Genomic DNA, 18278 nt, shown 5'->3' on the forward strand with positions numbered 1-18278 from the left:
TGTCACCATCGACGCTGTTACACTTACTGTACATGACATCTGAAGTCATAAAGTAAAGCAATAGGATGTAAACAATGGACAGCTGATGCAGGTGTGCCACAGGTCACATGACATTAAAATGACAAGGACATACAGACATGAGATGATGGCAACAAGAAGCACGTGTAAAGCACAAAGTAAAAACCCGAGCTTGAGCAAAACAGAAGCACAACTAAAAAAAGCTTTGAAACACGTAAAACAGCTACTGCAGAGACCGCGGCAGGTCTGTTTCCAAAAACACATAAAACTAGACGTCTGAATGAGACTGAACAGGATCGTTTCACACATCTGTGTCAAAATTCTCTTTGTTTACTCTATTCTCTGTTTTCCTATTGTAAATAGATCCCATCAAAAATGCTCCACACCAGCATCGCGTTAGACTCTCTGTACTTTACTTTTTTGTCATTTCCAGTCTTTGTGGCTCTCGTGTGTGTGTGTGTGTGTGTGTGTGTGTGTGTGTGTGTGTGTCTTTTCCTTTTTTATGAACTACAGCAGAGCTCTATATTAAAAAGAGCAAGACATAAATCAGGTTTTGACACAAAATATTATTAGTACACACATTCATTTTTGGATTGCAACACACAGCATTGTTGCCAATATGAAAATTAGAGAATCAAAAAAGTGGTTGCTACTTACACCCTATTGTAACACTAAGTTTCAACATAGTGTTTTGCATATAACCAATGAGTCTGAGTCATAGTTATTAAGACTGTTAAAAATTGGTGCCAGTTTATCTCTGAAATCCAGCATTAAACCACCACAACACCACCCACACAAACAATCCCACCAAAGAAGTCATAAGTCTGTGGCCTCATGCCATAAATAGTTCTGACCTTCCTTGTAACCCTCTCCAGGCAGGCTTTGCCGATTTGCAACAGTTAACAGTTTTTTTTACTCAGAAGTACCACTGCAGGACTTGGTTGTGCATCAGCAACAAAAAGTTTAATTTGAGCCTGAGAGGGTTATAAAACTGGTCAAATAGAGTGACACTTTTAAAAATGTATGTAATACATAAACTGGGCTATTAATGAATAAACCAAGGCTGTAATTTCAGAAACTGAGAGCTTGCGCTTAAACATAAGAAAATTGTTAAGCTCAATGCTTTGACTCCAGCTATAGAGCAGATTTATAGTTACATTTACTCAACAACTGCATATGAAGTGCAGTAACTACAGGCTCACCAGGGCTGGACTGGGCATCTGGCACTCTGGACATTTTCCTGGTTGGCAGACGCACATTTGAGCCAATGACACAAACTGAAGGTCCACTGCACACCAATCAAATTTCTCAACATGACCGGCCCTCCCCCACCTTCACTGTCAGCTCATACACCTAGGTGCAGCTGAAAAGCACAACAGCATATTAGGCACACTAAAGGTAGAAAAAAATAAAAGGTCAGGGCTTGGGATGAATATTTCTGAAAAAAAAAAAAAAAAACTCAGAATTTTTTTACATTTAAGTGGCAAATTTAAGTTTTGAGCTTTTTTCACAGAATTATATATATATATATATATATATATATATATATATATATATATATAGAGAGAGAGAGACATACCAGTCTGAATGGGCAACATGAGTGGATGTGAAAAGCATCAGTCTATATTTCATCCTACTTTTCTACGTGTGGTGGAGGGTGACAGCTCCCCCTCTATTCACTGGTAGGTTTTATGTTGTGTATCGTAGATCAGCTGAAGGTTTTGATCTGTATCGTTTAACAGCAACGTAATGATTTTTTAAGATTTCATAACAAACTTTAAAAAGCTTTAAAAAGTCAATTACCTGATCATTAACAAACTGTAGTTAATTGTTATCTAATGAATAATTATTTTTATAACTGTTTCGTTATTATTGACGTGAAACTTATATAGCTTTGAGTTAATAATGATTACTGTGAGTCTGATAATCGAACCTTCTCTGCTCTTTGTGGATCTAGACAAGTAAAGTAAAAACATAACTTCTGCCACACATTATGTACAGATCTGACTCCTCAATTAAATCCACATGAAATGAATCAGGACATTACAAGAAAGCTTTTCAAATGTCACCTGCTGAGCAGTCTTTACCTTTGAAAATGTTTACTCCACTTTCTCTCATCTTCATCACCAATATTGTATTAATTTTACTTTGTTTGAATCCTCACTTTTAGACATTCAGTCATTTGTGAACCACATTGTGTGGTTGAATCAATAACTAACATTTTAAGGTTTACATCGCTGTGCGCCCACTAGTCCACTCTTCCTCTCTTACTTTCTTATGCATATTCAAAGATGGCTTGTTTTGTTTGGAACTACAACACTGTATCATCACTATTACATCCTGTCCATCAAACCGCCACCCACACAGGCTACAGGCAAGAGTTAAATAAATACTCCCTCAACGCTCCAGAAGCTGCTTTCACAGGGTGGAGGAATAAACTCAGACATTATTTAAGAAGAAATATAATTAGCTCCATGCAAATATGCTCCATGTCAGACTTTGAAGACAGAGGCCATTTAGTTTCCAGTGATTGATGGAAGGACAGAGGAGACAGATGTTGACTACGGTGTGCGCTGTAATATGACTGATGCCAAGAGTCCTGATGTGCCCAATGACAAAGCTCCTCCTCCTCATCTACTCAAATCCTGTCCTATGGAAATATGTTTTTAGTGTAGGCACATTTGCAAACCTGCAGTTCAGCTCAAGAAAACTGCATCTCAGTTCTGGTCCAGTTTGTGTTTCACACTAACTTTACCAAAGCCGAGCACCCAGAGGATCATATAGGACACCCTGAAAGGTATTTGATTCATTATAGCTGCAAAATGGATTTAGATTTTGAAAAATGGTGCACTGCATTGTTAAAAGTTACATTTATGGCAAAGAATTTATGATATTCATATAAAAGTGAAAGTTGCAGTTACAGTGGAAAACATTTTGTTGCTTTTATTATTTTGGGATTTAAGATTCATTGTTGTTTTGATTTCCTTTCAGACCAAAATCACAAGACATCAGACTCTGTTTGGAGGTTCGATTAAGAATGAAAACATTAGCCAAATTTTCATGCCAAAAATCTTTCATCTCTGGGTCACAAGTGGGAAGAAATCTAATTTTTATGTTTTAGTTACCATCGAAAGTTTTGAGTAACTTTTTTATTTGAAAAGAAACTTCCAGATGTTTGTCTTAGACAAAAGTTAAGCAGCTGGAAAATTACTCTGGAGAAGGACAATCTCAAATTCCCAGACTTAATGACTTAATACTGTTCCGAGGTCAGAACTATTCTTCAGCAAAGCTACTCCTGAACCCCCCTGAGTTTACAGCCCACTGCTTCGCGTCTCATTGTCACCCACTACAGCACACTTGTCTTACAGGCCCGTTTCTCATTTGGGCTCCAGAATTTAATGGTGTCTAGGCATGCAGCCAGGCAGTCAAATGTTGTGTGAGGCGGAATAAAGCTGTGTTTCAGAGGCAATTCACAATGACAAGTGACAACAGTTTCACAAAAAGTGCCTTCTCCTCACAGAGACTCATTAGGCTGTGGAGTTGAGAGGAAGCAGCCATGCAAATCAACCTCTGATCAGTCAAAGTGACATATAAACAATCTGGCTTCTCCTCAGAAACACTGCAGTTCTCCTGCTAGCCTCCAACTGAGCAGTGGGCAGCTTCTCATGCAAAGTTCTGGCAAAAAGCAATCAGTTTAGGTGCAGAGGTCAATGAAGTTTGTCTGAAATAATTGTCAGTACTATTATCAGCAGCATAAATTACAAGAATATTAATGTAAGTGGCATTAAAGCAGAGAACAGAGAGCTACTTTAATTTAATAGGAAGTGACACAAACAAAGGCCAGCACCAAGATACTGCATCATGATTAGAACCATACCTGCTAGGAAGCCGCTATTCAAACAGTACAGTGGTCCCTCGCTATAACGCGGTTCGCCTTTCACGGCCTCGCTGTCTTGTGGATTTTTATTTTTTGTGGGTGCAGTTTTGCTTTTTTTTTTTTTTTAATCAGTGTCTCCTGTGCAGTGCAGAATTCAGCTTTTTTAATGTACATACATCTTCAATCGCTAGCAGTGTGACTCTGAAGTGCTGCACTGCATGTTTGTAAGTTTTCTCCCCAAAAAAACACAACGATGTGGATGAAACGTCGTCACCTGCGGGTTCCTTTGGTTTCGTTCTCTAATACTGGACTTCCTACGAAGGTTTGAACTGAGAGTTTAAACAAGAGAGAAAAGTTTGAAACTGTTCATGCCTGTCTGAGGAAAGTGTATAAGTGTGTAGTGACGGGTTTTACAGCCTTAAAACATGTAGAATAATTGTAAAAAATAAATTTGGCTACTTTGCGGATTTCACTTATCGCGAGTTCTTTTTAGAACGTAACTCTCGCGATAAACGAGCGGCCGCTGTGTTACAAAATCCTTCTGACCATAACTAAATCACAGACCTCTTGGATGAGTTATCAGCATAAAGGTCTTTGTGAGGTCCTTGCTTTGCGTTCTTAGTTTTAGGTATCACCCTTAGTCTTATGCATTTCTGTGTCTTAACTTAACTTTGTTAACTTTGACGCCTTAAAGTTTACTCTTATTTTGAATAAAACTTTCTTGTGGCTTTGTAAATGTCTGATTCTTTCCTTTGTCCCTCTCCCTGCTCTTCTTATTATACCCTCAGGTTATTTCTGCGTACTATCCCGCTCTGTGGTGAGAATCAATCCTGTGTGTTGCCTCCCAGTCTTTGATAAGTGTTTGGCTGAGCTCCCTCGTAGTTCCGGTGTCCATCTTTCTGTCTCCATTTGGCTCCTTGAGTTGCTTTGGGTTTTATATTTATTCATTTATTTTGTTCAATTCTGACTTTCTGATGTTTGCTTTTCTTATTCATATGACTTTGGAATACATGAGCCACACTTTGGGACTAAAAGTTCATTTGTTTAGTTTTAGTCAGCAGCTGTCCCACAGTATGAGGAGCTCATTAATCCATTTCTACACTGAAAGAAAAAAATCATCCTGCTGTGTACCCGAGACGTGCTTTTGTACTTTATTATTATTTTTCTTTGAGTGCACTGTGTGCGTTTGGTTGCAGTTGCCCACACAAGATCACGATGTGGTTTAAAGTAGGTTGTTTCTGCTTGAGGTTGTTGTGTAGTCAGTAAACGTGACCCAGTGTGTGATTATGATTAAACTGGACTGACAGATAGTACTGTGTGGATCTACGTTTTCACTGATTTGAGGATATATAGTGGATGTGACTGCACATGCACGACAGTATGAATGTAGTCTCACCTCCTGTATTTGAAAAACATAATAATTTAAGTTTATTATTTAAACGTTGGACGCTCTGACATTGACCTTCTTCCCATCTTTTACACTGTCTAACAGAGCGCTCCCCAACATTTTTTGCTCCACGGACGGTGTTGTGGATAAATACAACAAAATAAAATGACGCGACCGAGACAAAAACTGTGGTATTTTGTAAATATTACAATAAACGTGAATTCACTGTGTAATTGTGTGACTTTATTAGCAGCGTCCTCCTGAAAGATTGAGAGTAACATCCTCCTCTCTGCCCCTTAATGCTCTCTGGTCGCTATGGTAACCCATAAATATTTCTTTCAAAATAAGATGCACAACTACAACACGGGAAAAGTGTTGTTGTATGTTTGCAGCTAGTGTCAGTGACTGAAAGGGTTAAAAATACTGAATACTGGGTACCACTCATAAAAACAAATGACAACCTGTAAATAATAAAAGGTGTCTGGGTGAATGACTTCTCATGATGTTGTTATCCGATACCACATGAAAAGCAATCATATATCAACAGAAGTACAATATTTGCTTTGCCTATGAAGTGAACACACGGTGCAGACGATGGAGGGCAGAGCAAACATTTGCTCATTGGGTTTCACAGCACAACCCCGCGCCCTCTAATACTGACAGTTCTGCTGACGGGCCTGTCAGCATGAACTGTCAGCCGTGTACCACCCGTACCTTCCAGCATCCACGGTACAGCTGAGAGAGCAGGAAGCAGTCTGATCCAGAGCCATGAAGACATACAGCAAACGTGAAGAGTTCCCTCACAGCTCACACGTACAGTAGAAATCCATGCTGAAAAATCTGACTGACACATTTTGGATTTCTTTCTTTTTGTTTTTTAAATCATCAGCCGCGCTTTTAAACCAGGCATGTGAAACTCTGCAAAAAATGGTTTGTTTACACCCAATACGTTGTGACGTTTGCGGGGTCGTTATCGCGGCTGCTGTGCATGTGTTGGCACACTTGATAATCCTGTAACGCTAACGGGACAATTGCCTTCTTTTTTGTTTTGCCAGGAGTACATTTTATGACAAGATGCAATAACAATAACAACAACAAAAGTGAAAGCAAATGTTTTCAGACTGAGCTAGGCCTAAATACTGTACGTTTGCAGTCATGGTTAATAAACAGTGACCCAGAGCACTTGGAACATATCCATGTGGCTGAATCAGTAGGACGCCACAGCTGAGTGATATAACCGAGGGTTCACGCTCAACAGTGGATACAACACTGAATAAAACAAAAAGTAAACAGTTCAGCAAGCAGCTAATGGGTTTGGCTGATTATTAATGTGATCAAATATGTTTAAGAGTGCGGTGCATTATGGGAAAGAAAAGGCCTTTCTTGTTCTGCTTTATTCATCCTCTCTTTATCCAGTTTTTGTCCTCATTCTAAAACAAGTCAATCTACCTCTAAATTTCCATTTATTATCATGTTTGTGACTGCCAAATGGCATTTGTCAGTATTGAAACCTATTAGCAACCGTTTGATGGCAGCAGGCCGTATTTTCAGCCACTTTTTATGAATTCCAAGACATTTTAAAATACCATAAGACAACAGCGATGATGACGGGCCACAGTGGTACACTAGTGTAGCACCACACTGGTAGTGAAACCAAATGGTCCCATTACTTTGAATGGCACACTATCCATCCAACAGACAGCTGTAATGTTCTGTTTATCTTTAACCTGGTCACACATTGTTCTAATCTACACGTGTCTCACATTTACTGTCCAAGTACAGCCATGTATAGTGTAAATGTATCAGCTAAAATCATTTAGAGTGAAACACGCATTAGCATCACGTGCAACAACCCCTTTCACCGTATTTAAATAATATTCTTCTTTTTAACGTCCACTAATTTTAAAGGTAATCTGTAATCCTAATGTTGGGCTTATAAAGATGTTTACTTCAACATTTTTTCAGAGGGCGCAGCTCACTGCGTGTCTGCAGTCTAGACTCCAAGATACATTTTTGTTTTTTTAAGGAAAAACAGTCAACATTTGCCCTTCATTACATGGTAATCTATAAGTGAACCCTCTGCCAAAGACAGCTTATCTTAACAGAGATAAAGCTTTACATTCTCATGGACCAATCAATTTACACTCTTGTCAATAGCTGTTTGCCAGCACACACCCTGCAAACCCGATAAATTCAACCAGGCTGAGGAGCAGCGTGAATGTAGCAAACAGTTAAAAATATCATCACTCAATAATTAACTGAACAGGTGCAAATGGACTGTTAAGACTTTCTTTCAGGAGGAAGCAGATTCCAAGCTGGACTTTATAAATCTTCTACATTCACATGTGTTGCATAGTTGAGACTAAACTGATAATTTTACTCCACTGTCTAAAATCCCAGACAGCCTGGCAGAGTCTTAGTAATCTTCCTTTCTGTTTGGAGAGCTGGATGCAGAGACACGGCTGCCACTTGTGTTTGTTCTTATAAATAATACATAGTTCACTACCGCTTCTTGTTCATGACCCGCAAAATTGCCTCCCACACAAGTACGGTAGCAGTACCCACATGCTGCATGAATGCTGGGAGGAGGGAGGCAAAGACACAGGGAATAAACTGATTCTGTTTTTCTAATCATTATGTGTATGCGACCCAGGGGAGTCTCGAATCTGAGCAGAGCTGGGCAGGAAGAAAAGAGAGGTTAGAGCAAGAAACCCTGCGTGGAAAAGACCGAGCAGCTGAATAATGTGAAGTGCACTAACATGTTTAATTGAGTGCCATGAAAAATTATTTTTCATATTCTTTTCTAATTTGTGTATATATATATATATATATATATTTGCATTTTTGTCACACGTTTCAGATTTTATTATTAATCAAAGATAAGGCTTGTAAACACAAGATGAAGTTTTTATATGTGGATTTTGTTTATTTTAAAAAAAGGGATAATTCAAACTTACCTGTCCAGGTGTAAAAAGTTTTTTTTAAGCCCTACAGAGGTGGAGTTTTCAGATCATTGTGCTGCTACATAGCAAGAGTGTGATTCAAGGGTTGAACCAGGACATTCTCCTGGTTAAGAGCAGAATTCAGGATTTCATCAATGATGGTAAATCGTGCAGATCCTGAAGCAGCAAACAAGCCCAGACCTTTACACAACCACCACCGTGTTGGACTGTTGATGTTCCTTTTATGAAATGCTTTGTTCGTTTTATGCCAGATGTAACGGGACTCAAACAAAAAGTCCACAGAATATTTTTCCAAACGTCCCAAATGATCTGAATTGAGCCAAACGAGTCGTGTAGTTCTTTAGATATTGTGCTGGATTCTTTTGTGACCTCATGGATGAGTCATCGATGCGTTCTTGAAGTAACTTTAGTAGGTCAGCCAATCCTAGGAGGGTACGCACCTGTACCAAGGTTTCTCTATATGTGGTTCTCACTGGAGTTCACTGGAGTCCCAAAGCAAATGGTTTTGTACTCCTTTTCAGACCCAAAAATGTCAACGACTTTGTTTCTCAGCTGTTTCTTCAGATTGCGGCATAATGTACAATAATAACTTCTTCACAGCACCGTGCATGAGATATAACTCCTCACTGCTGGAGAAGGGAAACGATCAGAATATCTTTCTGATTTAACAGCCTCAAATATACGAGGTAAATATTTTATCACTCTAAAACAGGAATGCATTGGTTTTAACCAAACTGCTGGGACAACTCTCTCTTGAATCTACTACAGAGAAGAACGTTAGTATTGCAATAATTTAAAACAAGTAAATGATTTACTACAAGCAAATAAAATTTGTTCCAGAAAAAATATATATACATATTTCAGACTGGCTCATTGCATAACCAAGTACATTATTTTAACAGCTAAAAGTTTTAAAAAATTATAAAATGAGCAATTTTCTAGAAAAACTGTTTTTAATATTTTTAAGAGTTTTTTTATTAGAGCTGATTTTTAAAAATATATATTTTCAGAAATAATACAGACTTAGAGAATAAAATTTCCATCTTACGGTCTGATGATGTGTAAAGTATTTGCTCAGTAAGACTTTGCCAGTGTCTCAGCTCTTGTGGTCTTAGTTTCACTGAAGCATGAAGCCTGGTCCATTGCTAAGAACCCAGAGTCTGTGCAGTATGTTAACGTCATGCTCAACATTCACACGTGACAACAGTCGGCAACGACTGTTAGTTTGTAGAAAGAAAACGACGGCCAGGCGACTGAACACAAACACTGATTGTTACTTTTCAGAAAACAGGAGTCGTGTTCACTTTGTCTGACATTTGCGTTTTTTGTGAACTAATCCATTTAAACATCAAAGTCAGAAATGAATCAGTCGAGGGAGCTTTAGACAAGCAATTCCCTTGTAAAATTACTGTTTTGGTCAATGGAGTCTGGCATGTAATGGCTTCACTTCCTTGAAAGAAAGAAGATGAAAATGTTCTAAATATAGCGTCCACTTAAACTGATATTGATTCTTTGTGCATCTACAGTAGTAGTTTTTGTGCTCGCGCCGGCTCGGCTGGTGTACCGTGAGCTACTGCAGGTTACTTATGCCCATTACTGAAACTCAGAACAGTTCAGAACAAAACAACAAAACTGTTGTTGCAAATTCATACAAGCGTCAAACAAGATTGCAATTGCATCAGAGATTGATTGCATACTTCTGTAACGCACCAGTATAGTGATCAGACCGTGTCGCTCATTGGCTTAAAACGTTGTATTTCTCTAATAATCTCTGTATTTAAATGTTTGGGAACATTTTAAAGTTTTAAAGCAGATACATTGCTCTTCAGTGAGTAACGTCCAGGCTTGGAAATGTGACAAATTGGCAAATGGTGCAACTGAAAGAAAGGTTTTTGATACTTCCACATAAATACTTTGCAATAATGCTTTAAAGAAATCAAAATCAAACTAAAACAGAGTTCGCTCTAACGTACGTTGTTTGGAAAGCAAAGGTAATTTTGTACACACTGTGTTATTATGAGTGAGTCATGAAAACAGACTATGATGAAACTTTTATTGCTTTTAAAAGACTTTGTGTTGAGTTCAATCTGGGGTTACTTTTTACATCAGGTAGTTATTTGTACGCAATCATTCATTAAGCAGCCTAATGTTTTGGGGGCACTGTTAAAATCTTTTCATTATATGGTGAAAATAAGCCACAGACTCCTTCCATGCAGAGAGCTGACGTTTGACATGCAACCAGCTTACAAAGACATAATATCGCATGGCTTATGTCTTTTCCTCTGAAGGAGGTCGTTCTCATCAGCACATGTGAAGAACATTTCAGTATTTGATGGACTCAGCTAATTAAAATGACAATTTCTATTCATCCATCTCATTTACAACCCCTCACACTGCATCAACAGGGAGATCTATTGCATCAAATCAAGTGCTAATGATTCCTCCTCAAACTTAATCAACAAATGATAGGACTGTGTTACACTGAGTAGCCAACTGTGCACAGAAGGAAACAGTCGCACAAAATGCAATATTATGAAGTCATTAAGGTCATGAAAACTGCTGTGCAGCCAACCATGCACAGCACAATACTGCAGTGCATCTGCATTTTTCTTTGAGAATATTGGAATCATAGGCTTGTTTTTCTTTTTCTTGTTTCACGCCCTTAATTTGAAGGCTTATAAAATGTAATGAATGTGTTGTTCCTTTCACTTGATGACTCCATCCAGAGACATGCAAGTCATAATACATGAAACAAATATGTTTTGGTCATCCACTGTTTAAAAAAGGTGTATGCAACATTTGGTGCCCTCATTCTTTCAGCCAGCAGGGGGCGACTCCTCAGAAAGAGGTCTGAGTCTATCAAAGCCGGTGAGAAAACAAGCCTATTATTTATGTCCTTGGTGAACACTTTCCTGATTCGTTTATGGTCTCAGTCGTCAGCTTCAAGTCTTACTGACTACAGCATGATGTTCATTTTGTACATGATGTCCCACTGATACTCAAACAGATGATCTGTGTGTGTAGTGTAGCATTGTTTCAAAAAGATGATGATGTCCAAAAATCATTAGTCAAGGTTTAAAATAGGACATTGCAGAAGAATGGCTATTAAAACCATCCTGATGATACACAGAAGTACACACAGTATGGAATGAAGAGGCCATGGTGCTTTTTATTTTTACCCTCTAACTTTCCTCATAAAGCTTTGAGTGATGCTCCATCAATCACCGTAACGACACCCGTGTCACTCATTCGACTGTGGCCTACAAGTGAACCCTAAAATAAACATATCACATTAATTTTGATGTGAAATAAAATACTGTAAATTTGTTAGCTGGCAAGATCGTGAGTTCCTTCATCGAGAGCGCCGGTTGATTCCAGCAGCATGTAAAATGACTTTTGTGTATTTCAGTGGTAATTTGGGGGAATTAAAGGGTTTCCATTTCTGACACAAACTCCATGAATCAGGTTTAAATGGTTTTAATATGGTTTCATTAAAAATCTGAGAAAATCTCAATTCTTTGTGAGCAATTAATGATTCTCATTTTCTCCGGAGTGCTCACACTGGAAGGTAATTACTGACACAGCTCGCTGATGAATTCCTATCTGCAAATTATAAAGGAAAATTATAAAATGTGCTCATTGCAGCCATAAAGCAAATAGCCTTGATAATGAACCTGTTGTGGAGAAACACTGCCCTCCACGGAGCTCCTCCTCTGCCTCGGAGACCTCTGAAGCATCAGCCTGCCCCTGCCTGGCCTAAATGTAGACCATGTCTCCTGACATACATGAACAGGGTCTTTGTACTGCTGTAAGAGCTGTGAGTAAATGCGCTGGTTGTTTCACAGAAATATACAGAGAAAGTGACTTGTTAGAGCAGCTTTGATTATAAGATTTGCATGTTTGATGCACGGAGATCTGCAGATCTGAAAAGACTATTACTGAGCTCAACTGTACGGCCTGGCTGGCCTCACACGCTTGACTCTGTAATACAGTGACTGTAAATGGGCACATGTAAAAATGTTGTATACTTTCAGAAGAGGGTTCATGACAGCAGTGTCATGTGACTGGAATAAACCCCCCAAAACGGAAAAACATCTAAGATCGTGACGACGCCATCCTGCCATGTGTGAATAGATTGTAATTCTAGGCTTTATGCTTACACTTTAATCTTAGTTGGCTCACGATACAATCTTAAGAAGTCTGTTTCATTTGGTGAGGTGACATGATATGGCATTATAGTCATTTATGTATGGAAGCATCACCTCCTTTGCACCCCCTGCCTTGTGGGAAACATTGTACAATGTTGCTTATTGTCCCCAAGCATCCAAAAACATACCATGAAACTCTTTAGATTTACAAATAGATCGATGACGATCTCAAAAGCCATAGTTCGTACAGCATATTGTGCAGTGATGTTTAGTAATTTAGTAATTTTTCTGATGCTGTTACTGTAGCTGCCTCATTTCCCTTTATGACTGGACTAATACAGAATTCCAAATGTTCCTACTTAACCTTTCACCTCTACATCCTTTGTCCTTCTCAGATCTAATGCTGTGCTGATTACATATGTATGACTGGGTTCAATGGGATTCTAAAGGAAGAACAACATAACCATTATCAAATTAAGTGGAGTCTGCTCCGTGCATGCAGAACATTTTTTAGTCTCCAAACCCCACTACGACCCCTCTGCAAATGAAATGCTTTTAATAATGTTGACCTTTTATGTTCTTCCTAGACATTAGTGCAGAGTGGGACAAATATACTGCAGAAAGTACCTGGGGCTAAATATAGGTGTAGACTAAAGACCTTTTTTTACTGGAGGACCTTGTTTAGGGATGTTTTAGTGGGAGACAAAAAGAGACTTTTTCTGGGGTAGATACATCTAAGTGGCCATGAAAAAGTCCGGAGTCGTTTGTGAGGCTAAGAGATGTTCTGGCTAAATTCAGAGCAACATCTTTTTTAAATGCCTACAACTTTTAGTCTTCTAATCTCAAATCTAACTTCATCAAATGAAACGTATGTCAGCTAACCCAAGCAGCAACCATCTCAGTTCCTCCCATAGTTGTTGTTTTTTAATGGCTCGTTTGGAGTTGCTGCTTTGGTCAATCACAAAATCATGACGTCGCCTTTTCAGTTGAAACATGAGGTAGAGTTTTGAGCTTGTGCTTCTACAGCACAAGCTCTTATGTCTGTCTTAACCATGATATCTACGAGCACTCTTCCTTAGCTGTGATCAGAACAATCATACGATTTTATAAGTGCCTTTAAGTAAAGCTCTTTTTACAGGATACTTGTCAGATTATATTGATAGCGACTGTGTTTAGACTGTTTCTTCCCATTCCATGCAAGGCCACCTGGGTTGGCTGGAAGACTGTTTACTTAGCCTGGCAGGGCGAAGGGCACTGTCTCAGCTGAACTCTGGACACGCACACACACACATATACACTGATATGCACACACTCATCCCGCCTCCCTTTCCAAACGCCTTCGACGCTTATTCCCTTCCGATGCTGACGGTGGATCAAGGAGACCAGCGCACGCAGGCCCGGATGTACTGTCTAAATCGGCTGTGTCTCACCCTTTACCCCCCCCCTGCTGCTTGTCATGTGTTTCTTTGGTGTATTAAGAGTTTTTTCATGTGCAGAGGTGTTTTTTTCTGTTCTCAAACTGATCTCCCTGTTGGAGCTCAGTCTGGGGGGAGTTATTTTTTTCTCCTTATCTTTCCTCATGTGGTGCATTTTTCCATTGTTATACCTCTCTGACCTGTCTTCCCCATGTGATGTTTTGTGTAATGTATGTATGGTCAGAGGGTAAGATGGTGCCTCCATTGCGTGCAATAGGTCGGCAGCCTTATGAAATTTCCCCTTGTGGGACTAATAAAGGTATATCAAATCAAATATGATTATTGCCTTTAAATGCACAACGTAGGGCTGTGCGATATGACCAAAATCTCATATCCCGATGTAAGGCATCTATCGTCTGATAACGATATAAATCACAAAAATTTAACATTTTCTGTAAATTCTGTGAATCTCGGGCAGCTCGACTTGCGTGAAGTGTTTCCAGCTGCGCGTCATGTAGCTGGAGTCGAGTGTTTTAACCGATGCATGAAACGATACATTTTTAGACATAAGTTGTAACGGCCGCCGTTTTCTTTGTGAGTATTTATTACACGGCGTGCTGCGGGGAAACGCCTGTTCTAACGTTTGAGTCTAAGGTTTATTTTTTAGCACCTGGCGGCTCTTTTTTGCTTCTCATCCTAAATAATCTGCTCTTTCACGTGATTCAGTTTATTTTGAAAAGTCTCAACAGGATCTTGAGCTTTATTGTGAAAGGTTTATGTGGAACATACACAAGCGGACACGCGATGCTGTTACCGTTGTTGTTGCTAATGACAACGCATAAAAACAGGTGCTTGTCCGTCCGTAGTGTGGTTATATTAAATATAAGAGAAAGAGAGAACTTTAAGAAATTAATATAACCGCTACAGTGACCATCAGAACCATGAACAAATATTGCCGTAAACAGTTTATTTTGCGACACCACGAAACAAACGACAGCGTAAAATGAAACGATAGATGTTTTTATATCGTCATCCGATATATATCGTTATATCGAACAGCCCTAGCACAGCGTCTTTCTAAATTTTTGCTCATTGGGTGTCTTTAGATTGTTTGGGTTTATATCTGTGGTAATCCACGTTTTACCTGAGTATTGATCTGACTTTGAGCTATATGAATAAAAATGGATTTCTCAAGACACATTTATTATTCACAAATAGGATCATTAAGAAAAAGGTTAGAGTTCTGTTGATGCTGTAACAAATGTCAAACTTTATCACTTCTACTGGATACTTTTACGCAGGCCTTTAATAGTAAATGCACCAGCCAAGCAAAACAGATGTTTGTAAAAGTTTTATAAGGTGTGAATAAGTTCACCAGTCTAAGAGAGAAACGGCCCAGGCCTTTTCTCTCTCACACAATCTCTCGATCCTTTCTCACTTTCTTTTCTTTCCTTTCTTTTTGTTTTTCTTTGATTTGGCCTCAGGTAGAGTCGAGCTGGTTGACATTCAACCCACAATAGTCCTGTGAGGAATGGTGTTTGTTAAAGGCAGCTGAAAAGAGAACGTCATGCTGCATGAAACCGCAAGGCAAACTCAAGAGTAAGGTCAGGTTGTAGGGCTGGATTTTTGTTACATGGATGCCAGAGTGATGCTTTCAGTTTGTTTTTCTATTTTTTATTTTACTTTAGCTGAAAACGGAGATGGAGATTGGGCATGGGAAGAAGTCATTCACCCTTTCTTTTAAATTGCATCCTCTGCCAACATCACTGCTCTATTTTGCACTTTCTGACCACCATTAAAGTTAATTTTAATGGTACTTGGAAATGAAATGTTGTTTTTCAACTCTCGCTGCAAATAAGGTTTTTTAGTTTTACTTATTATAAATTTATTACATGCTGACAACGGCCAAAACAATTCTGGTATGCAACCAGATTTGTTTTTGCAATCCTTCCTGCTATTAAACAAGATGCATGTTTAAGGAACTTTAGCGCTCGCTGTCAAATTCCCACATTTAAGAGTTAATAAAACCTTTTTCCTTATTTTCTGTTATATATAAACTATTACAGTGTGGATGCTCATATTAAACATTGAAGTCAGCGTATGTACAAACAATCCCTCCAACTCAAAATCACAGGCTTCAGACTGCTCTAATGCTTTTTTTTAATAGTTTTTTATACTCTTGACTTTATGGTTTAATATAAAGAGGAAATCCCTGAGATGGGCATCGCAGACAAAGGAGGCCCATCCACCTCCTGTTCAAATCTTCTGTTTACCACAGGCAGTGAATCAGGAGAAAGCTGGTTTAAACAGGTGGACATCAGTAACAACTGGGCCCCATGAAGTTTATTGTATACGGAGCTAAAAAATAACAGAATAGTCCTACTTTAAAAATGCCCTTCAAATGCAGGAAAAGGTACAGGGTGTCAGTTTTCTGTGTGACGCTTTCATAATGTGAAATATGAAATCATGTATCAAAGCTGTTATATCAAAGCTTTTCAAAGGGCTTTTTCAACTGAGCAGTGATGCTGTATGTCAGTCACATAACACATTTCCATTTGAAAGCTGTCTGTGCACACTTCCTGTCAGCTAATGGATATTAGCTGACAGTAAAACTGTGAACATGGAGGCACAGCTATGAGCTATGTGGACTCACTCTCTGTGTGAGAAGGAAGCACCAGTCTGGCCAGCAGCAGGAGATGAAGAGCTGCCCTGGTGAGAGGCGACAGACGTCTAAATCTAAGGTCCATGGTCCGACTGCTGGTAAACTCTCCTCTGGTGCTGATGCTGCTGTTAGATGGCTATGACCTCACAGGTTCATAGATGGACACCTGCGACGAGAGAAGACAAACCGATGTTAAAGTCAGAGGTTCTGTACATCAGTGTACTTGAGTGTGTTGTCGTGCGCTTGTGGCGAAAGTGTTTTATGTTCTTTTTAATACAACCCCAGTTAATAGAGTCAGACACACTTGCAGAGCACACACGCAAGTCCTAATGCTAATTAAACATCTGAAGGTAATGAAGTCTACCAGGTTAACTTGGAAATGTACTAAGAAGCAACATTTTTTCAATCTTCTATTGTGAAATTTTGAGCTTGAGCAAATTGAAGCCTCAGTTTCTTAGTGTTGGCTGACAAGAGTATCGCCTCATTGCGTGTCCGACCGCTGTAGGCATCAAGGTTTGACATGCTGTGTGTTCAAAGATGCTCTTTCGAATGCCTCGGTTGTAATAAACAGTTATTGAGTGACTGTTGCCTTTTTTGGCTCATTTTTTTAGCTCATACTCTCAAACCCTGAGAAAGCTGTGCTGCAAAAATCCCAGTAGATGAGATGTTTCTGATAGACCAGCCTGTCTGGCACCAACAACCATCCAGTGTGCAGAGTTACTTAACTCATCTTTTTTTCTCATTTTGATGCAGGTCTGCTCCACTATGGCTACGTGCCTAAATGCAAAATGGTGCCGTGTGGTTGGCCGGTGAGAATGTCTTTCCGGTGACTACACCTGCAGGATGCATTTGGCATGGGACCGTGTGAGTCACACAAGTCAGAGAGCTTTGCTTTTACACTTTTGTTATGTCTTCGATTTTTGGGCCCAGCACAGTGATTTTCTTTCTCTTCCAGAGTATCTCATGTGGGTAAGTTAACATTACTGTACAGAGTAATGTATGAAGTTACAAAGCATCAGCACCAGATGGTGATGGCAAAGTAATGGCAGATGGTACAGTCATGTCCTGTGTGCTGGTAGTTTGAAAAAACTATGTGAAACACTATTTTATGTCTGTAGGGTAAATATGCGCATCACCGTACTCTCACACCTGTTGAAGCCACCGTCAGCAGAAGGGTTGTATTGTGTATCTGCACACATGCAACACAGCTGGTGTTGATTTAATTGGTGATATCTGTCTGAGGCTACGTCCACACTAATGCGCTTTCGTTTGAAAACGCATCGTTTTCTCTCCGTTTTGGCCGTCTCAGTGTGGACGGGAAACGTTTTGAAAACACTCTTGAAAACGAACACATTTCAAAACGGAGCTGTCCCGTCGCAGTGTGGACATTCGAAAACACAGACTTTCGAAAGCAATGATGCATTTTAGTCATGTGATGCAGTCATGTGACCAAATAAGCAAAGATAGCAGAGGGCATTATACAGCAGTAGTTTTGTTTGACAGCCCTATTAAAGATTAACATCAGTCTGTACGTGCTCCTGAGAGCTTTTCTTCAAATTCTTTAATTCTCACTCGCTTTTGCAACTTTGTACTTTTGTGTTACTCGCAGCAACAACTCCACCTCATTGTGAGTCCATTTAACAGACTCGGTGCCTTTCCTCCACATTTTGCCGCCACGCTTCAAAGAGCCAGAAAGTAAATAAGCGGCAGACAGAAATGAGGCAGGTCGAATCTTCTTGCGCAGGACTGGAACGTAAGTGTTTTCGGCCGTTTCATTGTGGACGCACAACTCTGTGAAAACGACTGAA

General features: G+C 39.4%; 1 protein-coding gene across 24 annotated transcripts in view; it reads right to left on the reverse strand.

Annotated features, from left to right (window-relative positions):
- Positions 1-18278, reverse strand: part of ptprfa (protein tyrosine phosphatase receptor type Fa) — a 350902-nt gene that overhangs the window by 237343 nt on the left and 95281 nt on the right. For all 24 annotated transcript variants that reach the window (XM_084953588.1, XM_084953601.1, XM_084953608.1 and 21 more), the window contains one exon: positions 16462-16636. In XM_084953588.1, coding sequence (XP_084809714.1) covers positions 16462-16555 — 94 coding nt within the window. In that variant the 5' untranslated portion in view covers positions 16556-16636. The remainder of the gene's footprint in view (positions 1-16461; positions 16637-18278) is intronic.

Source organism: Perissodus microlepis, chromosome 15 (assembly GCF_051167445.1).
Source record: "Perissodus microlepis isolate ML-2025 ecotype Zambia chromosome 15, ASM5116744v1, whole genome shotgun sequence".
Classification (NCBI taxonomy): domain Eukaryota; kingdom Metazoa; phylum Chordata; class Actinopteri; order Cichliformes; family Cichlidae; genus Perissodus; species Perissodus microlepis.